Source organism: Nannobrachium achirus (genome assembly GCF_963921795.1).
Source record: "Nannobrachium achirus genome assembly, chromosome: 14".
Classification (NCBI taxonomy): domain Eukaryota; kingdom Metazoa; phylum Chordata; class Actinopteri; order Myctophiformes; family Myctophidae; genus Nannobrachium; species Nannobrachium achirus.
Window position 1 is genome coordinate 13,217,813 of NC_137821.1, and position 25,284 is coordinate 13,243,096.

Below are 25,284 nucleotides of genomic sequence, written 5' to 3' on the forward strand. Positions count from 1 at the left end.
TTGCCACTTTTCACCTATATCTTCATCACTAATGTGAAGTCTCTTAGGAGAGCTGTGGGAAGTTCAGAAATCCATAGTCTTGTGACATCGTTTGACAGATCTTTTTTTAAACAATATTTTTGAAAACATATTTTTGTTTTTATTATCGCAAGAACAATAGCTTCCACTTCAACATTTCTATTAGCTCGGATTCCCCATTGATGATGTCACAAGACTATGTATTTCTGAACTTCCCACAGCTCTCCCAAGAGACTTTGGCCCGAGTAGTCTTTTTTTTGCAATTTTATTATGAACATTAGTGAGAACCTATTATATGAAGATAGGTTGAAAAGTGGTGAAGTAATCCTTTAACCCATTTAGAACGGGTACACATTATTGCATATCATTATTTTATGCTTTAACTGTTGAAAAATAGCAGATATACAAGCTCAAAGCGTGGCACCGAGTGCCACGCTGCGAGCTTGTTGATCTGCTATATTATATATTATATATATCTGAAAAGTCGTGAAAAAGAATTTGGACCCGATTCTATAAGTGTCTTTTGAATCCTTCTAAGATTTTTTGAAAAACCTATGTTTCTATGTCACCAATCTGGCCAGCCATTGTCAAAGAAAAGGTCCTTTTCACTTAACTGGAGCTCAGTTAGTCTGTTCTTGAGAGACTACTATGTCAGTGGTTCTCAAACCTTTTCATGTGAAGGACCCCCAAAATTATATGTATTTGGCCACGAACCCCCATCTCAAAATATTTCGTTCCAGGGACCCCCCAGAAGCAAGATTTGAGTTACAAACGTTCGCTTTGAAAATACATATATTCAAAGATTTGTAAACATTTTCACGACTTTTTCAAAAATAGCAGATCTACAAGCTCGCAGCGCGGCACTCGGTGCCACGCTGTGAGCTTGTATATCTGCTATTTTTCACTGGTTAAAGCATTCAATACCCACCCTTCCCTCCTTGCAGTAGGCCAGCAGCTTGTCCTCCTCCTTGGGGTGGAAGAGCAGCGTGTCCGGCCTGAAGGGGACCGGCTGCCTCTGGAAGGACGCGCCCTCGTCAGCACTGATGAACAACATCTGGTCCCGCTCGTTTATGGACGAGCTCACCAACACCACCTAGAGGGGGCAGAGAGAGAGGGAGAAAGGTCAGTTCTAGGTTCTGTTTACAGTTTACAGTTTAGGCATTTAGCAGACACTTTTAATCCAAAGCGACTTACAATAAGCAGATAATACATCACTATAATAAACAAGATAATACGTCAGAACATCAACAACAATATATAACACATGCATATGATCTAGAAAAACAATATAATCAGTAAAAAAAGTTTCTAAAAACCTAAAAAATGCTAACTAGCTTCATGTATTGTCATTGAGTGTTTCAGTAGTGCTATGGGTTTAGGTGGAGTCTGAAAAGGTGAGTCTTCAGTCCACGGCGGAAGCTAGGGAGTGAGTCTGTTAGGGAGTTTATTCCACAGTTTGGGGGCCTGGAGGACAAATTGTCGAGGACGAGTGGACTGTGATGTTCTGTGATGTTTAGTCAATGTTTGACCTCAGTGGTGTCCCTCCCATGTCAGTAGTCGTCTGTCAACAGTACTGTCATTGCATGTGTCCACCATATTGATGGCCCTGCAGTGACCGACTATACCGGTTATGCAGCCTGAAGAAGTACAGAGTCAGCCCTTGCATCCTTGGATTGTACTACAATAGCTCCATTGAAAGCGTCCTGTCAGGCAGGTATGTGCTACAGGCTGGTATGGAAACTGCACTGCCTGAGAAAGGATCAACGTACAGCCGGTGGTACGGTCAGCAGCATAATGGAAGGCGATTTTCCCTCGCTCCAGCTGAACAGTAAGAAGAGGTGCGCATAGGAAAAGCTCAGCGTGCCATCAAGGACAGGCACCATAATTGTAGTGGAGTACAATCTTTGCCTCTGAGATGTAGTGGAGTGGGATATTGAAAATAAACCAAGCATTTGGGTCGTCAGTAGGTGGCAGATTCAGTGGCCTGGTGAATTTGTGACATGTAATATTTGAAAACCCATTCATCTCTCTCTCTCTCTCTCTCTCTCTCTCTCTCTCTCTCTCTCTATCTCTGCTCTAGCCTCACACGCCCTCCCGCCTTCCTCCTCACCAACTGTGGATGGGGAGAATCTGAGCCAGACGACAGAGATTGTTCCAAACTGAAGTGTGTGTGTGTGTGTGTGTGTGTGTGTGTGTGTGTGTGTGTGTGTGTGTGTGTGTGTGTGTGTGTGTGTGTGTGTGTGTGTGTGTGTGTGTGTGTGTGTGTGCGTGCGTGCGTGCGTGCGTGCGTGTGTGCGTTCACGTGCACGTAGGTTAATGTCTTAACCTACGTGCTTCCAATGACAGTGAAGTCTGTGAAAAACTGCTATCTATGGAAGAGAAGAGAGATAAGCGAGGGAGCGTAGGAACGGAGTAATACATGGATTGATACAGTAAATAACCGCTAATTAAACGTTCAGTGAGCTGCAGTGTTGGTCACAATCCCGACCAATAAGATCTGGAACGGCAGTAAAACTGTATTCTCAGTGTGTTACTGTATTACACACCGTGACATTGTGGTATTATTATTGGATTGGTATTTGATTGGAGTTTGGTAAAATAAATATGAGTAAAAAAAAATACAATAGGGATGCACAGATATGGAAATCTTTGGCCGATATCGATGTTTAAAATTAGTTTATTTTGTTTTTGGTGTTATTCTTTCACCTTTGGGGCCAGGGAAACAAATAAATCAATAGAAATAGCTGTTCAGAATCTGTTCAGAATGTACTCTCTTGGTCAGCTGCAAATAACCAACACACCACCATAGCCAGCGCAAATGCTTACCAACAACAGATAAATATTGGCTACTGTCATAGGTTAATTGACCGAATTCACGTTACACAACTTCCTGGTGCTGGTTGAAGGGGAAAACCCTACTTTTTTTTATTTATTTTATTTTTTTTATTTTTTTTATTTAAAAGAAAGAAAAAAACATGGCCCCCTGATCCCTGCCACAACATATTTTAAGAAAGGGGTCCATGGCCAATTTACATAATTATTCATTAATTGGGATCATTGACATGCTGAGAACCAATTTCTATAGTGAGCAAGCCCAAATGAGCAACTATAAACTATACACCAAAGTGCAAACCACAACTACCAATATTTGCAAGCTATTTAACAGAACAAAAACAAGACAAAAGCCGCTTATAATAAGCAAACATGGCAACACTGAGCGCTAGTCCCATTAGTCGGTGACCCACATGCCCAAAAGCTCAAGGAATAGGGTTGAACCTGCCGTACTTTTTATTTCTGTTTTATCTATTAGTTTGGTCATTAAGGTCCACAGAATGAGAGGTCTGCTCGGCAGAACATCACAGGTCCTCTCCCATTTTGAGGGACTGGGTCCCCGGCTACATCCTAATGGTGTCCGTTTGGAGCGCCCAGGGCCAAGTGTTTTCACACATATTCCAGCTATTTCTTGGGCACTTGTTTGCGCTATAATTGCCATTCCACACAACAGGGTTTAATTACCCATGCCAGTGAGAGCTCTCAGCGTAAAAAAAAGAAACACACAATGGAGTGCACATTAGCCCCATATGGAACCTCACCCTCCGCTGGCGATCTGTTGTTATAGCTCCGAGAAGAGGTCCTATGAACTTGTCTGCCCGGTGGCATGGATCACCCTTTTCGCAACATACATATCCAAAAAGTAATGGTAGTTCCACGCTCCCAGAGCATGATTTCCCGAACGGCGGCACATAAAAAGTAGGGAACACAATTATTTAGTCTCATTCAAACCAGAAATCCCCCCAACGGTAGGTGCCAGTACTACTCCCTTCGCATTGTAGAATAGGGAGCAGTACGTTTCCCAACCCCGAAGTATACGTTGTATGTGCCTTTTGATGTTACTTTTTGCATATGTTGTGGCAAAAAGGGTGATCTCTGCTGCCGTGGACAACAGATTGCCGGTGGAGCGTGAGGTTCCATATGTAGAGATATCTGTATCTGTCAGTACTTGTCCCTTTCAGGTTTAAGGAGATCACTGATGTCATCAGTATATGCCCTTATGCATTATCGTTTGTTCAGTGCTGATGCCATGAGGACACATTGAGGTTAGACAACATGCTCTACATTTGGGCATAGCTGCATTGCAAGACTCTTATATGGTTATGGCTGAGTCATAATGACATGAGTGTGACAAGCCAAGCCAATTGTAATATAAGAAGAGATGTGTAAGCAGGGTGTTTACTTTGCACACTAGTGTTAAAGACAGAGACACCGATATAGGAGGAAGAGGACATTGAGACGTGAGAGATGTTGCACTGGACTTTGACCAAAGAGAGGACCAGAGAGACACCAGAGATTTTCCTTCACTCTGAGGTGGCTGAGGTGGCAGCCGGACACAAGGTGTACGCCTTTGTAGGGTCCTGTGATCAGATTGTTGTGCATGTCTTCAGCACAGTGACTATGCGCTGGGTGAGGCTGCCCCCAGTTACAAATGGAAGAGGAGAACATCTTGAGGTTCCCTCCAAGCGCCAGGGCCACACAGCTGTGCTGATAGAGGATATCATCTACATCTGGGGGGGCTTTAAGTACACAGGAGGCTACTGCAATGAGCTTTACACATTTCACGTTGACACACACAGATGGTTCAAACCTACGATGTTTGGTACGGTCCCTGAGGAGAGGTCCTACCACTCAGCATGTGCCTTGGGGAAGGTCATGTATATTTATGGAGGAGTATCTTCCGATAAGATATACACATGCATTGACAAATGTGACACCACCACAATGGTTTGGACTTTAATTAACACTGGAGGCATGATTGGGGATCCTTGTTTAAGACAAACCTCTGCCACCATTATTGGGACAAAGATGTTTGTATTCGGCTCCTACAAGGGCTACAGCATCAGTGTGTTTGAGACAGTGACCAACTGCTGGCTGAGCACGACTCCTGCAAAGCTTTTCCCAGAAGGATGGAGGGATTATTCTACCTTTGCCTACAATGGAGAGCTGTACCTATTTTTGGGGAACAGCTTTGGGGAACATCCTCACCAGAAAGTCAAAGATCTGTGGAAGTTCAATCCAGAGACCTCCTCCTGGAAGAAGGTTAAGACCACGGGGAAAGCTCCATGCTCACCTATTCAAAGTGCGTACTGTTGCAGGGTGGGAGATCGAGTCCTCTTTAATGACCTGCATATTTTAGACTTTTCTCCTAGTCTGAAGACCTTATGCAAGCTGGCAGTTATTCAGTATGGTCTGGAGCAGGCAGGACTCCCACACAATATCAGGTGGGAATTGTCGAGAGGGGTCTGAATGCAGACCACAGATTCCTATAGAGTCATTGGAGCCCCGAAGTGCTTTACATACAAAAGATACAATAAAATATAATAAAAACAAAGTTTAAACACAGAAACAGCATTGTTAAACAAGTCATTGAGGGCAAAAAATAGGAAGAAATAATACAAAAATATATAAAAATAGGTTTTCAACCAGAGAGCTGTCCTTTTTAAGCAGCCTCACCTATAGATTTATGAGGACCTTTTGGAACATCCAAAAGGAGAGCGGTTCTGGGTGGAACATAAAACTTTTTTATATAAGATGGTGCTAAATTATTCAGTGCTTTAAATAAAAGAGCTTTAAAATCAATCCTAAAAGATACTGGTAGCCAGTGCAATGTGGACAGGACTGGACTGGACTAATGTGCAATAGAATCATAGCAGTAATGTCACGTGCACACTGCTGAACTGTGTTCACTTGGACCGTGCGGAGGTGACAAAAGTCGGGAGGGGGGGGGGGGGGGGTGAAGATTTACTATTCTGTCCCTATCGTGACATAACTCGGACGGTGCTGAGTCTGCTCATGCGACCTTCGCAGCGCTCGACACGGCGACTCCCTCGCTACCGCTCACTCGCCGGTGGCTCTCATGTGGCTCAAGGTCACCTGAGACGGCGTGCCTCCATCATCTCCACCGAAAACAAGCGCTCCTTTACGAGAATCCAACTGTACGGGGGTCGTTTTTTTTTTAAAGTCCGCCCCTCCTGAACAGTCTGCCCCCAAGAATCCGCCTCCTGGGTTTCTGTGGTCCGCATTCACACCCTATTGGAGTTGTCAGCCACTGCCAACAGCAACAGATGAGCACGGCAGAAAACACATTGTATATATATATATATATATATATATATATATATATATATATATATATATATATATATATATATATATATAAAAGGCCCAGCCCCTGATCCATGCTACATAATATTTTAAGAAAGGGGTAATAGCACTGACATCACAGACTGGCCTAGACACGGAACACCATACATGGGCATAAAAGAGAGAGAGACAGACCATGGGCCATACGAGATGTCGCTCTCCGAAAGGTGGCAAAGGTTACTATGCATTTTTGAAAAGCTCTATATCTATACATTATATTTTAGTATGATAACCCTTTGTGAGACACAGTTAAATTGGTGTCATCAGCTGCTAAAGTCTGTGTCCCATGACTCCCATTAATTTAATTATACAGGAAAGAAAATGTAAAAGATGAATCTGCTTTAAGTAGCATATGAGGGGTCAAACTAGGGATTTTTCATTATTCTGAATCCATTGCAAGCATGTGTTTTGCAGAAAAAAAAGAGAAAAAAAAGAAGAAAAAAAAAACATTCCTTGGGCTAAAAACGGCCCCACAAAACTATGGTTTAGTGATGAAAAGTGATGAGTCTACAATTGTCACAGATTTCCATATGAGGAGATATCAGTCCTTGTCCCTTTCAGGCTTAAGGAGATCCCATATGTCATCAGTATATGCATTATTGTTTGTTCAGGGCTGATGCCATGCACATTGAGGTTAGACAACACGCTCTATATCTGCTGTTTGTCCGTCATGTCATGTCACGTTGCGTCATGTCACACTTTATTTCCTAATCTTATCTCCGGAACTGTTGCCCCTATCCATGCCAAACTTTGCACACACCCCTTGGCTGGCAAACCACAACCTCCGCCCCTGATTTCTCACATTCCCCTCTTCTAGCGCCACCAGGTTGCTTTTTGCAGACAACATTATGTGACCTCACGGTCGCTTATCTCCCGATTATGGAGTCTTACTGGTATGGTTATGACTTAGTCATAATGACATGAGTGTGACAAGCCAATTGTAATATAAGAAGATATGATGCAGCTTGTGTGTGATGTCAGACCAGGGCTTCTTGACCAGCCTACTGTATATAAAGTTAAGCACAGTGTTTACTTTGCACACTAGTGTTAGAGAGACACAGGAGGAAGAGGAAGAGGACATTGAGACGTGAGAGATGTTGCACTGGACTGTGACCAAAGAGAGGACCCGAGAGACACCAGATATTTCATATCACTCTGAGGTGGCTGAGGTGGCAGCCGGACACAAGGTGTACGCCTTTGTAGGAGGGTTCTTTGTCGAAAGTGATCAGATTGCTCACAAAAGTCATCACAAAATTGTTGTGCATGTCTTCAGCACAGTGACTCTGCGCTGGGTGAGGCTGCCCCTGGTAACACATGGAAGAGGAGAACATCTTGAGGTTCCCTCCAAGCGCAAGGGCCACACGGCTGTGCTGATAGAGGATATCATCTACGTCTGGGGGGGCTTTAAGTACACAGGAGGCTACTGCAATGAGCTTTACACATTTCACGTTGACACACACAGATGGTTCAAACCTACGATGTTTGGTACTGTCCCTGAGGAGAGGTCCAGCCACTCAGCATGTGCCTTGGGGAAGGTCATGTATATTTATGGAGGAGAATCTTCCGATAAGATATACACAAGCATCGACAAATTGGACACCACCACAATGGTCTGGACTTCAATTAACATTGGAGGCATGATTAATCCTTTTGTAAGACAACCCTCTGCCACCATTATCGGGACAAAGATGTTTTTATTCGGCCACAGCTACAGATACAGCTCCAGCATCAGCTACAGCATCAGTGTGTTTGACACAGAGACCAACTGCTGGCTGAGCACGACTCCTGCAAAGCTTCTTGGAGATGGAGGCATTATTCTAAGATGGAGCCATTATTCTACCTTTGCCTACAATGGCGAGCTGTACATGTTTTATGGGAACAACATTGGGGAACCTCACCAGAACATCGTAGATCTGTGGAAATTCAATCCAGAGACCTCCTCCTGTAAGAAGGTTGGGACCACAGGGAAAGCCCCACGCTCACAGATTAATAGTGTGTACTGTTGCAGGGTAGGAGATCGTGTCCTCTTTAATGACCTGCATATTTTAGACTTTTCCTTTCCTAGTCTGAAGACCTTATGCAAGCTGGCAGTTATTCAGTATGGTCTGGAGCAGGCAGGACTCCCACACAATATCAGGTGGGAATTGTCGAGAGGGGTCTGAATGCAGACCACAGATTCCTATAGGGCGGAGTCGTTGGAGCCTTGAAAATCTGCCCATCCCCCTGGTGGGCGGATTTTCAAGCGGGGTGGATTTTGGATTCATGCGATCCAATAATAAAAATAAACTTTGTTTGTACAGCACCTTTCATAAATGGAATGCAGCCAAAAGTGCTTTACAAACAAAATATACAATAAAATATAATAAAAACAGTTACACACAGAAACAGTATCATTAAACAAACGTCAAATAAGAAGAAATAATATTTTGAATAATATTGTTTTTCAGAAAACTTAGGTCAGGCATAAATGGGTTGTAGATTTATGAGGACCTTTTGGAACATCCAAAAGGAGAGCGGTGGAGGACCTGAGTGTTTTGGGTGGAATAACATAAAACTCTAAGATGGTGCTAAATTATTCAGTGCTTTAAAAACAAATAAAAGAGCTTTAAAATCATATCCTAAAAGATACCGGTAGCCAGTGCAATGTGGACAGGACAGGACTGGACTAATGTGCAATAGAATCATAGCAGTTATGTCACGTGCACACTGCTCTGAACTGTGTTCACTTGGACCGCACGGAGGTGGCAAAAGTCACCGGGTGACGGGGCGAGTCGGCTCATGCGACCTTCGCAACGCTCAACACGCCTACTCCCTCGCTACCGCTCGCTCGGCGGTGTCTCTCACGTGGATCTTGGAGTATCACACTCATGTCATAATGACATGAGTGTGATAAGCCTATTTTACTATAAGAAGATATAATATGTATAGATGATGCGGCTCGTGTGTGATGTCAGAGCAAGACTTTTTGACCAGCCAATATAAAGTGAAGCAGGGTGTTTACTTTGCACACCAGTGTTAAAGACAGAGACACGGAGATATAGGAGGTAAGAGGACATTGAGACGTGTGACATGTTGCGCTGGACTTTGACCAAAGAGAGCACATGGGAGACACCAGAGATTTTACATCACGCTAAGGTGGCGGTCGGCCACAAGGTGTACGCCTTTGGACCAAGTTTGGAGGCTTCAACACTGACAAAAGTCATCACAAAATTGTTGTGCATGTCTTCAGCACAGTGACTCTGCGCTGGGTGAAGCTTCCCCCGGTGACAAGTGGAAGAGGAGAACATCTTGAAGTTCCCTCCAGCCGTTGGGGCCACACGGCCGTGCTGATCGAAGATATCATCTACGTCTGGGGGGGCTGTACGTACCCAAGAGGCTACTGCAACAGGCTTTATGCGTTTCATGCCGACACACACAGATGGTTCAAACCTACAACGTCTGGTATAATCCCCAAGGAGAGTTACAACAACTCAGCATGGATTACAGGGGGGGGGGGGGGGGGGGGCATTAAAGGGGTGATACAAGAACCCCACTGTGAGTCAAATAAGTGTGTGTGTGTGTGTGTGTGTGTGTGTGTGTGTGTGTGTGTGTGTTTGTGCACGCCACAGGCGTGCGTGTGGAAGCAGGGTTGGTGGCTGAATGTACTGCACCATACAAATCGTCCTCCACACGTTTCCCAGGTGGGAGGAAGTCTATCTGTATGGTACTTCCCACTCGTGGGCTAGACGCCATCAAAACCTGGAGCTCAGTGTGAACGACCGAGCGGGGACTCATTTTGTGTTTTTCCTTTGCAAAGTCTGTGTGGGGTGATTTACTTTAATGGACATGCTCTGTGTGGCTCAGAGATAAAGGTTCTTGGTTACAAAGGATGAATAACTAACAACTGAATAACTATACCACCGTTAATGTAGTAGGTGCAGATCCAAGATGCATTTGCAACCTCTGTGGACTGTGTGCACCATACAAATCTTTCTCCACCTGTTTCCCAGCTGGGAGTAAGTGTCTATCGCTATCTGTGTCACTGAGGAGCCATTGAGGGGTACTTCACCCTGTTCGATACTCGGCGGGATAGACACCATCAAAACCTGGAGCTTGTGTGAAAGACCGGGCGGGGACTTGTTTTTCTTTTTTTTTGCTGCAAAGTCTGTGTGGGGTGATATACTTTAATGAACAGACTCTGTGTGGCTCATAGATAAGAGTTATTGGTTTCAAAGGATGAATTACTAACAGGGCACTAGGAGAAAAACTGACAACTTCATGACTTTATTTAAATGGAAATTGCTTAAGTTGTGCAGTCGGTCAGTTCCAAGGATGCCCCACACTTCTGGGGTCTGGTTAACAGGCCATCTGGGTTCTGTTCCTCCAATCAGAGTCTTGTATACTGGCAGCTCATTATTTGTTCTGTATAAGTATTTGTTCTGTATACAGTACTTGTAAAGTTGAATCTAAGTAAGTACTGTAAGTAAGCCTTGCAGATGCCTGAGGCCCAAAGGGCAGGAGCCAACCTCCTGTTTCCCTAGCGTGAGGCATATATCCCATGATTTTTGTAACCCTTTTTTTCACCAAGTGCCAATGCCTAAGCTGTAATCATGGGTGCTACATTCAGCCAAATCCACTAATTATGTAAAGGTGTTTGTTCTTGCATACATGCTGTAATGTATAGCACATGCATCTGAATGCAGGAAATCACAAATGATGTAAAGGTGTTTGTATCTTGCAGAAACCTGTAAGCTTAAATTAACGTTTGGTGTCAAATATTTAGTAAACTCTTAAATACAGCAGCTGTGTAATAATTGGGATTATGTGCAATCCTTATTGACAAATAAACATGTTGTATTTTACTCACTGAATCAGTAGGCTCACAATGTTGTTTCATTTTGTGACACAGGGACTAATACATTTAAATATGCTTTGGTAAGTGCTATACAGTTTATCATCATATATTATATTATATTATATTATATTATAGTGAACTTAATGCTAGACAGTGTCGATTGGGAGACAAAAGGGAGAGAGGATGAAGATGTGCCCCAGCAGAGCATGCAAGTAGGAGTGACGATAGCTGGTGGTGACGTCACCACCAGCCGGTGGGGCTAGGGAAATGTACTGTTTCTGTTTTTATTTGTTTGTAATGTAAATGTATTGTTGCCAGACCCATGAAATGGGTAGGCCTACATAAGCAAATGTCTGTCCGGGTTTTCTATATAAAGGGTATATATGATGATGACATTATGATGACATGCCTACAAAAGGCATGATGTCATAAATGATGATGACAGACAGGGGGTCTGGCACAACCAGGTTGACCTGGTCTATTTTTTTTACCATGTGGGCCCTGAGCCTGTAATAAAGTTTATATATATGTTGGTCTACTTAGCTTTTTATATCTATGTAACAGGTTGAAGAAAGACCTTGTTAATTATGGTGAAATTGCTGCTAAAATATGTATATATTTGCCTTGCAATGAGTGGCCCGGTAGTGCCCTCTGCTGGTGTCTAGTATAAAAGTGCCCTGGAGGCAGGAACTTAGGAAGCAGCCACAGTCTCCTGTGGTCTACCCCTAGTGGCGAGAAAAAGAACCTCTGGGAACTCAGATTGCCTGTGGTCTGCTGTGTGGTAAGGACACGTTTCTGTCTGCTCTCCTCAAATGTTATCTTAAAGTGCATTAAGGCTAACGTGAGATTTATTTTAAGATACACAGCCATGTAGTAACAGTGAACATGCTGTATTTTCGTTTTGAATCTGTTTTAACTCACGTGAATCACGTTAGTTGCATTATGTAACCTGTACTGAAAGACAATATTGTCGTCTTTTCCTTCAGACGTCAATAACCAGCAGAGCCACTTACCAATGTTCCTGTATGTGTCTCACTACCCTCATTGCAGGTAATTGTTGTTGCACTACGTTTTGTATGTATTTTGTTGAGTCAAACTGTACAGTACTGTTTGTTTTGGGTAGCCATTTTAGGTAGCAGTGCGCTCTACCTGTAGTGATTCTGGTCACTGCCAGAGGGCGTTGTTGGCCACCTTACAGATGTATTTTGAGTTGCCGTTTTGTATTTTCTATTTTATTAATTCATTTTATATAAAAAAGATGATGTGGGGAAAAGTAAGTTGGGATTATTTTGTATTAAGTTCATTGCAATTGTATTAATGTTAAAATCAGTTAAAAACAACCACTATACGATCACCTGTTGAAAGAATATGCTAGAAAAATGCCCTGAAAAACCACTTACAGGCAGCAGCCGTTCGCAACTGGTAAAAAACCTAGCCCAACCCTACCCTCCCTGCCCCTTCCTTGTATATACTGTACTGATTGTTTAGACTTACTGTTACCTGCCCCTTCCTTGTATATATTGTATATACTGTACTTACTGATTGTATAGACCTACTGTTTTCTTTTTTTCTTTACATATCTACTGCATAGTACTGTGTTCTATTTGTCTGTCATTCAATGTTATATGAGATACTTTAATGGTTTCCTGTTGAAATAAGCTTAGTCTTTTCATGGATCTCCTTTTAGTAGACCTTGTACCAGTGAACTGTACCGTCATGAATCTGTACATTTTCCTATGCAAACTTCTAATAAAGCCTTCAATCAATCAATCAATCAAAGAACTCATCTTGGAATGTATTTTATTTTTAATGTACAAAAGAACAAGATGCTATGTACTACACAGTCTCCTGTGGTCTGCTGTGTGACGTCAATAACCAGCAGAGCCACTTACCAAAGTTCCTGTATGTGTCTCACTACCCTCATTGCAGAGCTACATAAAGTAACCCTCATCATCATCAGTGCCTTGCGTGTGTGATTCTTGGCGGGGCGGGTTAACTGCTGTTACATTTACATAAATCTTTTTGTCAATTCTCACACAATTAAAGTAGTGTTGAATGGAAGACTGCACCTAAAGAGTGAGTTAGGTTGTGATTGGTGGAGAGATGGTTCTATTGTTCTCCTCTTTGGCCAATCATTGAAGCAGTTAGTGACTCCACCTCAGGCTCTCTAGTATAAGATGAGTGTGTAGTTGTAATGTCTCCACAACTCCTCCAGGACATCAATCCATCCAACCAGAACTGACTGTGGACTCCAGACTTCAGCTGAAGATGAACTCTCTCAACCCAACCAGGAACAATTCTGCTGAACAGGAGGAACCTAAAGATCATCAAGATCTCTGTAAGTTATATTATTTTGTTTGTCTGTTAATTTGTTGTAGGTTGGATTTGTATTAGTTGAAATGTAGTCACTGTTCTTGTTTTCACCAATTTATAATCAATTTCTTTCAGTCCAACAGAACTATTCCCACAACTATTACTTGTGTCTATTCTATTCTGAATATAATACGCCTTTTCAGGGATTTGTCTATCATTGATTATTTGTCATAACCTTGACATTAAAGGCCAAAGAAACATGGAGAAAACGAACTACACTTGGATTGTGTAATGCAAAAAAATAACATAGTCACCAAGGAGGCACGTTTTGATGTAATGTTAAATCCTAAATGATGTAATATTCTCAACTGTCTTCCCCTTGTCTTTGTTTCCAATCCAGTGTTGCATCCTCCTTCTGTCTTCCCTGTCCTACCAGCAGCAAATGAACCAAGATGCTTGGCTAAACCCAAACTGCACAGCTGTGATCAGTGTGGAAAACACTTCTCATATATTAGCCGCCTTAATGTACACCAGAGAAGTCACACAGGAGAGAAACCCTATGGATGTGATCACTGTGGGAAATACTTCACTCAAATGATCCACCTTAAAGAACACCAGAGAATTCACACTGGAGAAAAAATGTACCACTGTGACCAGTGCGGGAGCGAGTTTAAGACAAGTTCTGAATTAATACAGCACCAGAGAATTCACACTGGTGAGAAACCCTATGGATGTGTTCAGTGTGGAAAACACTTTACTACACAGGGCAGCCTTAAATCACACCAGAGAATTCACACTGCTGAGAAACCCTATGGATGTGATCAGTGTGGAAAACACTTCACTCACTTGTCAAACCTTAAATCACACCAGTGAATCCACACCGGAGAAAAAATGTACCACTGTGACCAGTGCGGGAGCGAGTTTAAGACACGTTCTGAATTAATACAGCACCAGAGAATTCACACTGGTGAGAAACCCTATGGATGTGTTCAGTGTGGAAAACACTACACTCAAATGTCCAACCTTAAATCCCACCAGAGAATTCACACGGAAAAAGAAAAACTCTATGGATGTGATCAGTGTGGTAAACACTTTGCTCAAATCAGCAACCTTAAAACACACCAGAAAATTCACACTGGAGAAAAGAAACACCAATGTGAGCAGTGTGGGAGCAAGTTTAAGACGAATTCTGAATTAACAAAACACAAGAGAGTCCATACTGCTGAGAAACCCTATGGATGTGATCAGTGTGGAAAACACTTCAGTCAAATGTCCAATCTTAAAACACACCAGAGAGTTCACACTGGAGAAACACCATATCACTGTAACGAGTGTGGGAGCAAGTTTAAGACAAAGTTTGAATTAATAGCGCACCAGAGAATTCACACTGGTGAGAAACCCTATGGATGTGTTTTATTTCTTCACATTTGGCTTTGTTTCTTTTTCTGTATTTTTCTTTTTTTTTTTATGTGAATTTTACTTTTTGTATATATATTTTTTTACTGAAGATGAATGGGGTCAGAATCAGATAACACTGAAACATTGTTCAAATATTAGGTCACACGTACATGCTATGGCTGTTTTTTTACCACTCACAATCAAGCAAAGAGACAGATATAGGTCCTAGTGTCCATTGATTTGACTGGATTTTGTGAATGTAAGATTTTTCTGCTTGAACTTAATAAACATTGTTGAGTTAAGATACATTCCTGGCTGTTCTCACTTATTGACTGAATTACAAATCAATGGTAAAACAATGACCGAAGACAAATCATTGTTCTATACAGCTAACAGATGAAAATGACTATCATTTAATGACAATGAACCATTATCATTATTAACTACTTTACTGACTGAATTACATGTGAATAGTGAAGCTGTTGACCAATCAATGACAACGTCTCAAATCCTCCCGACAATGAATCGGGATAACTAGTGTAAAACACTGGTGAAATTATTTGAAATAGTCTGTGATTAATGTCATGTTCAACAGTCCAGTAGTGTTTGGCTTAAACTAAAAGTAATACAATATAAACAGGGAACATGATTGGCTTACACTAAAGTAAGAGACTGAAACTAATTTAAGTTGTAGATCGCTTGATCAACCCCTCATAATAATGTTTACAGTACAACGCTGGCTTACAGTAGGCCTACCTAGAGTTATCCAGTGATATCATACATGTATAAATGCCTCTTGTTCACAAATATTGACTGACGTTTCTGGAACATATCAATACAAATCTATGCGTTTAAAATGTCCTGCTCGAACTTAATGAACATTGTTCAATTAGATAGATTAATATTGTATTTATTAGAACCTACTTAGCAACCTTTTTATGGTTTTGTTCACAACAGAAAATGAAAAATATGTTTTCCTGAAAGGCCAAACATTGTGGCGTGAATGTATCCACACCCACACAACAAGTAATCCAGCCAACTTGTGAAAGAACACAGCAATAGGGGCGGCATAGCTATAGGGGCGGCATAGCTCAGGGGTAGAGAAACTGGTATTAGAGCACGAAGGGTATAAATCCCGAAGGGTTCCCAGTTCGAATCCGGGCTCCCCCTGAGTTAATGTCGAAGGGTCCTTGGGCAAGACTCTGAACCCCTAATTGCCTCCGGTGAGTAGGTTGGTGCCTTGCATGGCTTCCTCCGCCACCGGTGTATGAATGTGTGTGTGAATGGGTGAATGTAATGCACAATCTATGTAAAGCGCTTTGGATTAAAAGCGCTATATAAATGCACCATTTACCATTTACCATTTACCACTGGCCTAATCATTGTCTATTTGATAGATGTTACATTCAGTTTCTCTAAATGATTCTCACTACTAGTGTATAATGCTAATAACAGCTACTCCACTTCTTCTCTATCCACAAGTTTCAGTGGGAGATTACTGGAGACTATCGGGACCAAACTTCCGGGTTTAACAGCAGACATATAAGCTCACGTCGCGTCGCAGGTGCAACCCGCTGTGAGCTTGTAAATCGGCGCCGGTACAGACGTTTGCGCAATGCACTATGGGGTGTTGGAAACTCGTGGATATAGTTCATCTAACACATCATTTAGGCTTCCTGGTTAATGAAGCAATTCATTTTCAATTAAAACTCATTTTGGCATATCAGTGAAACAATTAGTGAGTTTTTTTAAATGTAAATTTCCCATACTTTGGACCAAGCTAAGCGGACTGATCGGTGGCTTCTCTGATTGTGTGCACTGGGGTTTGTTGGAGGGTATGTTGGTGCACTGGTATGATTGGTGTGCCTGAAACTGTCAAGGATTGCAGAAGTACTGAACCCAAAATGCAGAGTCAACAAGTAGAAACTGTTCAAAAATAGGATTTATTCAAAATAGAATCTGAGCTTACAAACATAAGTAGCAGTAATGTTGCAAGCAAAAAACAAGAAAGTTCAAAAAGCTCAACTTCCCAAAAACAAAGGCAAAAACAGGAAGTCCAAAATACAAAACTAACAAAAGCGCCAAGCAAAGTAAAGAAGTCCAAAAGGCAACACCTCAAAGAAGCACAAGGCAATTAAGAAGGCTAAATCAGAAGTCAAACATTATGACAAACCTTCAGAGGTGCAAAAACAAGGGACATCAAAACTCCAAGGCAGAACATGTCAATGACAAAGAATGAACTGACAGTGTGTGTATAGAATGAGTCCAGTCTTATTGTGAGTGGGTGACTAGCAGAGTGGTCACAGGTGTGGGTATTGGGCTGAATGAGGGAGTGAAGACATGCAGAACTAGAATAATCTGTGTTTCACATTAAAAAACAATGAACTGTCTTTATGTATTATCACATGGCTTTGTAGAATATTTAATTATGACTGGTAAATCACACCATTCTGTTATTTATTGAGAACAGATGCACAGACAGAGAACAGATTGTTCTTAAGTCGCTATGGAAGCAGAAACCTGTAAGCTTAAATTAATGTTTGGTGTCAAATATTTGTTAAACTCTTAAATACAGCAGCTGTGTAATAATTGAGATTAGGTGCAATCCTTAATGACAAATAAACATGTTGTATTTTACTCATTGAATCAGTAGGCTCACAATGTCGTTTCATTTAGTGACACTGCAGGGATTTTTAACATAAGATATTTGCAATTGCAGAATATTAGAGAAAGCATGGGAAAAACAGATGAAAAATAGGTGTGGTTCTTTAATTGTGTAGTTCCTGTTTCCAGAAAGTGAATTTGATAGTGTTTACTTGTGTTTTTGGTGTGTGATAATCCCATATAAGGAATGGTTCTTATGACAAGACATGCAAATAAATATAACCAATAAATATGCTTCGGTAAGTGCTATGTAAATACAGTTTATCGTCATTCTTATGTTTAGAGTGAACTTAATGCTAAACAGTGGCGAATGGGAGACAGAAGGGAGAGAGGATTAAGATGTGCGCCAGCAGAGCGTGCAAGTAGGAGTGAGGACAGCTGGTGGTGACGTCACCGAGAACGCTGCTCCCTCATAGACGGGTTTCTTGTTTACAAACATTGAGACTAAATGCACAGCTGACTGTATCATGTAATCAATTCCGTCCAATCCCCAAACCTGTTGTTTTGGGGAGCGCTGGTTTCATTGGCTCATTTGGTACCGATCCCTGCGCACGCATCTACTTCTGATAAGTGTAACGTAGACCAGAAACCTGTCTATTGGCTAAAGACCCAGCCTTTGTACTGTCAGCCTCATACCCTACATACCCACAGCTATCATCACCCTACTAGTGCGCTCTGCTGACACAAGTAAATAGCCTCTCCCTCCAAGTTGTACCTCTTGTTGCAGATCATCTCCTCTGTGCTGCCTCTTGCTTCCCAGGGAAACCCTGGCTCATCACCTCTGTGTGTCTGCAAAGGGACTGAGTCAGGGAGGCTAATGATCATTAAATATAGGCTCATCATCACAATGTCATTATGGAAGATTGGTCCGCCTGCCCTCATTCAATATGACAGCTGACAGACTGTGCAGTGATAAGGGGTCTCTGTTTTTCTCCTATACCTCTCTACTTGTCCTCTTTCTTTCTTTCTTTCTTTCTTTCTTTCTTTCTTTCTTTCTTTCTTTCAAATTAACCCAAACAAATGTACCAGCAGTATAACATTTAAGTAGTCGTAAAAGGTCAAACATTTTACAACAAGTGTAATGTAAAAGTATGTACTTGACTGACTGAATTACATATGAATGTAAAAGCTATAGACCAATGAGCCATCATCATTACACACTACTACTGTTCTTTTCAGTCAAAACAATGACCATGACTGACCTTTAATGACAATGGAACACCATCCTCATGCACTACTTTGACTGAATTACATATGCAGTGCTCCACCCTCATCATTTGATTCACTGGGTTTCACACATTCCTTTCACACATATGACAATGTCTATACAGGGTTATTCACAGTAGATATAACACATTATTTAGCCTGGCTAATGTAAAGGTTGAACAGATCACTATCTAGAATAAGAAATATTTAGTTTGATTCCTTCTCTTCAGAAAGAAAAAAGATCCTACTTAACGTGTATGTTGTTTCCTAGCCTCGCAAGCCATCCTGAGTTACGTCATCACCAATGTGCTTCCTTTCTCGCCTCGCAACAGCCAGACTCTCCTTTTGGAAAGTCTGGCTGTTGCAAGGCTAGTTGTTTCCCCCAAGTAAGACACATTTTGTTGGTCTTATTTATTAGGACTTACTTAACTACTTAATGTCATAGGCTATTTGTATTTTATTTTTCATTTTCACACCTGAAATGAAACTAATGTAGTGTTGACATTGTAACATGTAATGTGAATGTATTTAAGGGTTTTGGGTGGATGTTATGAAAATGTCAGAGTAACTAGTAATGTAGCTTACTACATTTTTCAAATAGCTTGCCCATCACGGGAGGGGAAAAATAAAAAATAAATAGACCAGTCAATTGTAATAGTGTCCCCAAGAGTGAGGGGACATTCAGGACTGTCGTCCCAGATGATAGTGAAGTGACAATTTAAGAACTTGAGACATTTTAATGCAGAAAGAAAAGAAAAAGACCATTACTGTCTGCATCAAAAGTCAACAAATCAAAACAACTATACTATGACAACTTAAATATTGGCCAAATTAACACATAATACAGGAAAGCAAAAATTGCAAACTACAAGCTCACTGCGCCTTGTATTGTGAGCTTGTTGATCTGCTATTTTCACAATATTTATCTGTGGGACAGAGTCAAACTAAATGTAATGCCTTAACTTAACTCATACATCCCAAGTGCGTGTCAGGGTGGAGGGTCCCCAGTTCAAATATTTGTTAATATTGTGTATTAGTACCTATTTTGGTCTACTTAGCTTTTTATATTTACATACATCTTTTTGTCAATGCTCACACAATTAAAGTAGTGTTGAATGGAAGACTGCACCTAAAGAGTGAGTTAGGTTGTGATTGGTGGAGAGATGGTTCTATTGTTCTCCTCTTTGGCCAATCATTGAAGGAGTTAATGGCTCCACCTCAGGCTCTCTAGTATAAGAAGAGTGTGTAGTTGTAATGTCTCCACAACTCCTCCAGGATATCAATCATTTCAACCAGAACTGACTGTGGACCCCAGACTTCAGCTGAAGATGAACTCTCTCAACCCCAGGAACATTTCTGCTGAACAGGAAGAACATCTCTGTAAGTTATATTATTTATGTTTGTCTCTTAATTTGCTGTAGGTTGGATTTGTATTAATATCATTTTAGTCACTGTTTTGCACCGATTTAGAATCAAGTTATTTCAGTCCAACTACTCCCACAACTATTACTCATGTCATGTCATGTCTATTCTATTCTGAATATAATATGCATTTGCAGGGATTTGTCTGTCATTAGTTAAATTAACGTTGACATTAAAGGCCAAAGAAACAAATTACACCAAAGTGTGTATGTATTAATGCAAAAAAAAAATGTAATGTTAAATCCTAAATTAATCTCCTCAATTATCTTTTTGTCTGTTTCCAATCCAGTGTTGGATCCTCTTTCTCACACCGGAGAGAAACCCCATGGGCGTGATCTGTGTGATGTTAAATTGAACAGCCTTAAATCACACCAGATAATTCACACTGGAGAAAAAACACACCAATGTGACCAGTGCGGGAGAGTGTGTAAGACGAGTTCTGAATTAATACAGCACCAGAGAATTCACACTGGTGAGAAACCATATGGATGTGATCAGTGTGGAAAACACTTCAGTAACATGTCTAACCTTAAATCACACCAGAGAATTCACACTGGAGAGAAACCCTATGGATGTGATCAGTGTGGAAAGCACTTCACTCAATTGCCCCATCTTAAAAAACACCAGAGAATTCACACTGGTGAAACACAATATCACTGTAAACAGTGTGGGAGCAAGTTTGAGACAAATTATGAATTAATAAGTCACCAGAGAATTCACACAAGAGAGAAACCATATGGGTGTGATATGTGTGGTAAACACTTTGCTCATTTTTCCACGTTAATAAAGCACCAGAGAATTCACACAGGAGAGAAACCCCATGGTTGTGATCAGCGTGGTAAACACTTTGCTGAAATCAACAACCTTAAAGTACACCAGAGGATTCACACAGGAGAGAAACCCTTTGGATGTGATCAGTGTGGTAAACACTTCAATCACATGTCCAACCTTAAAGCACACCAGAAAGTTCACACTAGAGAAACACTGTAATACTGTAACCAGTGTTGAAAGGCTTTTAGAACATCACAAGCTAGTGCACACATGACTTAAACCCTTATTTTTTCTAGTGTTATCTCCGATAGGCTGATGGAAAAGACTGGGATTTGTTTTCTTCTCTTTTGCCTTTTTTTGCAATGTCTTTCTGCAGCCAGGACTTAATTTTTATTTTATTTTTCATAATGTACATTTTACTTTGCACATTTTGTATATATATATTTTTTTTACGGAAGATGAATGGGGTCAGATAACACTGAAGCCTTGTTCAAATATTTGGTCATATGTACATCATAGATGACACCATAGACCGGCCAATGGCCAGGCGCAGATAATGTGCTGCTTTACTGAGCAACAATAGACTTAGTTGTTATTAAGACAAACTAACTGTTTATCATAAACTGAAATGTATATAATCTTTTTTGTTATAGATGTTTGGACAACAGGCTCAAGATAAATTCATTTGTTCGTTGTTAAAACAATCCATTTGCAAGCACAACAGATCCTTTTCACAATTAAATAAACAAAGTGACAGATATTGGTCCTTAGTATTGTTGAAGTCTATCCGTCTCATTGAGGAGCCGTATGGTACTTCACCCTGTTCGATACTCGTGGGATAGACGCCATCAAAACCTGGAGCTCAGTGTGAACGACCGAGCAGGGACTCATTTGGGGTTTTTCCTTTGCAAAGTCTGTGTGGGGTGATTTACTTTAATGGACATGCTCTGTGTGGCTCAGAGATAAAGGTTCTTGGTTACAAAGGAACTAACATCGCACTAGGAGAAAACTGATGTAAAACTGCTTCGTTGTAACTATACAGCCGTTAACTCATTCGTAGTTTACGGCCGTAAAGCCCGTTAATTTCTCTATGTCTTTCACTGCCAGCTTCTTCTCCTACCTGTTAACGTGGGCGCTCGTCCAGTTCCCATCGTGCGTGATCGGATGCTATGCATCGTGTGTTCGCGTATTCCATCAGCTTCTCAAATCCGTTGAAACTTTTTCAATTGATCAATAAGTTCTCCATCTGTAAGCCGCGGAGCTCAGACAGAAAGTTAACGGGCCAAAATAGAGGACGGACTTCCGGTTCAGGGACTCCAATGTTAAAGTTGTCCGCTCAATAATGTGTCCGTGTAGAAACCGATCACAGAGCATTAGTTCCGGCCTATTTTAGTTGCGTTTCGATAACGCTTCGAAACGCACATTTTATTACATTTACGGGTTCTACGGGCATGGCAGAGAAGGGGTACAAAGGGGTATTTTGATGGCAGAGTTTGTGGTGCAGATCCAAGTTGTAGTTGCAACCTCTGAGGACTGTGTGCATCATACAAATCTTCCTCCACCTGTTTCCCAGGTGTGAGGAAGTGTCTATCTGTGTCACTGAGGAGCCATTGAGGGGTACTTCACCCTGTTCGATACTCGGTGGGATAGACACCATCAAAACCTGGAGCTCGGTGTGAACGACCGGGCGGGGACTAGTTTTTTTTGCTGCAAAGTCTGTGTGGGGTGATATACTTTAATGAACAGACTCTGTGTGGCTCATAGATAAGAGTTATTGGTTTCAACGGATGAATTACTAACAGGGCACTAGGAGAAAAACTGACAACTTCATGACTTTATTTAAAATTGCTTAAGTTGTGCAGTCAGTCAGTCCCAAGGATGCCCCCCACTTCTGGGGTCTGGTTAACAGGCCATCTGGGTTCTGTTCCTCAAATCAGAGTCTTGTATACTGGCAGCGCATAATTTGTTCTTTATAAGTATTTGTTCTGTATACAGTACTTGTAAAGTTGAATCTAAGTAAGTACTGTAAGTAAGCCTTGCAGATGCCTGAGGCCCAAAGGGCAGGAGTGCCAATCTCCTGTTTCCCTAGCGTGAGGCAAATATCCCATGCTTTCTGTAACCCTTTTTTTCCACCAATGAAGTGCCAATGCCTAAGCTGTAATCATGGGTGCTACATTCAGCCAAATCCACTATTTATGTAAAGGTGTTTGTATCTTCCATACATGCTGTAATGTAAAGCACATGCATCTCAAAGCAGGAAATCACATACAGAACTAGAATAATCTGTTTCACATTAAAAAACAATGAACTGTCTTTATGTATTATCACATGGCTTTGTAGAATATTTAATTATGGCTGGTACATCACACCATTCTGTTATATTTATTGAACAGATGCACAAAACAGAGACAACAGACTGTTCTTAAGTCGCTATGGAAGCAGAAACCTGTAAGCTTAAATTAATGTTTGGTGTCAAATATTTGTTAAACTCTTAAATACAGCAGCTGTGTAATAATTGAGATTATGTGCAATCCTTAATGACAAATAAACATGTTGTATTTTACTCATTGAATCAGTAGGCTCACAATGTCGTTTCATTTAGTGACACTGCAGGGATTTTTAACATAAGATATTTGCAATTGCAGAATATTAGAGAAAGCATGGGAAAAACAGATGAAAAATAGGTGTGGTTCTTTAATTGTGTAGTTCCTGTTTCCAGAAAGTGAATTTGATAGTGTTTACTTGTGTTTGTGGTGTGTGATAATCCCATATAAGGAATGGTTCTTATGACAAGACATGCAAATAAATATAACCAATAAATATGCTTCGGTAAGTGCTATGTAAATACAGTTTATCGTCATTCTTATGTTTAGAGTGAACGTAATGCTAAACAGTGGCGAATGGGAGACAGAAGGGAGAGAGGATTAAGATGTGCGCCAGCAGAGCGTGCAAGTAGGAGTGAGGACAGCTGGTGGTGACGTCACCGAGAACGCTGCTCCCTCATAGACGGGTTTCTTGTTTACAAACATTGAGACTAAATGCACAGCTGACTGTATCATGTTATCAATTCCGTCCAATCCCCAAACCTGTTGTTTTGGGGAGCGCTGGTTTCATTGGCTCATTTGGTACCGATCCCTGCGCACGCATCTACTTCTGATAAGTGTAACGTAGACCAGAAACCCGTCTATTGGCTAAAGACACAGCCTTTGTACTGTCAGCCACATACCCTACATACCCACAGCTATCATCACCCTAGTAGTGCGCTCTGCTGACACAAGTAAATAGCCTCTCCCTCCAAGTTGTACCTCTTGTTGCAGATCATCTCCTCTGTGCTGCCTCTTGCTTCCCAGGGAAACCCTGGCTCATCACCTCTGTGTGTCTGCAAAGGGACTGAGTCAGGGAGGCTAATGATCATTAAATATAGGCTCATCATCACAATGTCATTATGGAAGATTGGTCCGCCTGCCCTCATTCAATATGACAGCTGACAGACTGTGCAGTGATAAGGGGTCTCTGTTTTTCTCCTATACCTCTCTACTTGTCCTCTTTCTTTCTTTCTTTCTTTTTTTCAAATGAACCCAAACAAATGTACCAGCAGTATAACATTTAAGTAGTCGTAAAAGGTCAAACATTTTACAACAAGTGTAATGTAAAAGTATGTACTTGACTGCCTGAATTACATGTGAATGTAAAAGCTATAGACCAATGAGCCATCATCATTACACACTACTGTTCGTTTCAGACAAAACAATGACCATGACTGACCTTTAATGACAATGGAACACCATCCTCATGCACTACTTTGACTGAATTACATATGCAGTGCTCCCCCATCATTTGATTCACTGGGTTTCACACATTCCTTTCACACATATGACAATGTCTATACAGGGTTATTCACAGTACATCTAACACATTATTTAGCCTGGCTAATGTAAAGGTATCTTTAATAAGAAATATTTAGTTCAATTCCTTCTCTTTAGAAAGAAAACAGATCCCACTTAATCAATGTATGCTGTTTCCCCCAAGTAAGACACATTTTGTTGGTGTTCATGTTCATACCAGGAAATTAAACTACAGGTAATGTAGTGTTGACATTGTAACATGTAATGTGAATGTATTTAAGGGTTTTGGGTGGATGTTATGAAGTTGTGTTTTATGTTTTTAATGAGTAGCGTAACGAAAATGTCAGAGTAACTAGTAATGTAGCTTAATACATTTTCCAAATAGCTTGCCCATCACGGGCGGGGAAAAAAAGAAACAGACCAGTCAATTGCAATAGTGTCCCCAAGAGTGAGGGGACATTCAGGACTGTCGTCCCAGATGACAGTGAATTGACAATTTAAGAACTTAAGACATTTTAATGCAGAAATAACAGAAAAAGACCATTGCTGCATCAAAAGTCAACACAGCAAACAACTATACTATAACAACTTAAATATTGGCCAAATTAAGAAATA

At 41.1% G+C, this 25,284-nt stretch overlaps 1 protein-coding gene across 1 annotated transcript in view; it reads right to left on the reverse strand.

Annotated features, from left to right (window-relative positions):
• The window catches only part of LOC308297817 (VPS10 domain-containing receptor SorCS2-like), a gene marked incomplete at both ends in the record, with an annotated part of 330,517 nt that overhangs the window by 73,465 nt on the left and 231,768 nt on the right, over positions 1-25,284 (reverse strand). The window contains one exon of the mRNA XM_080741384.1: positions 947-1,111. Coding sequence (XP_080597510.1) covers positions 947-1,111 — 165 coding nt within the window. The remainder of the gene's footprint in view (positions 1-946; positions 1,112-25,284) is intronic.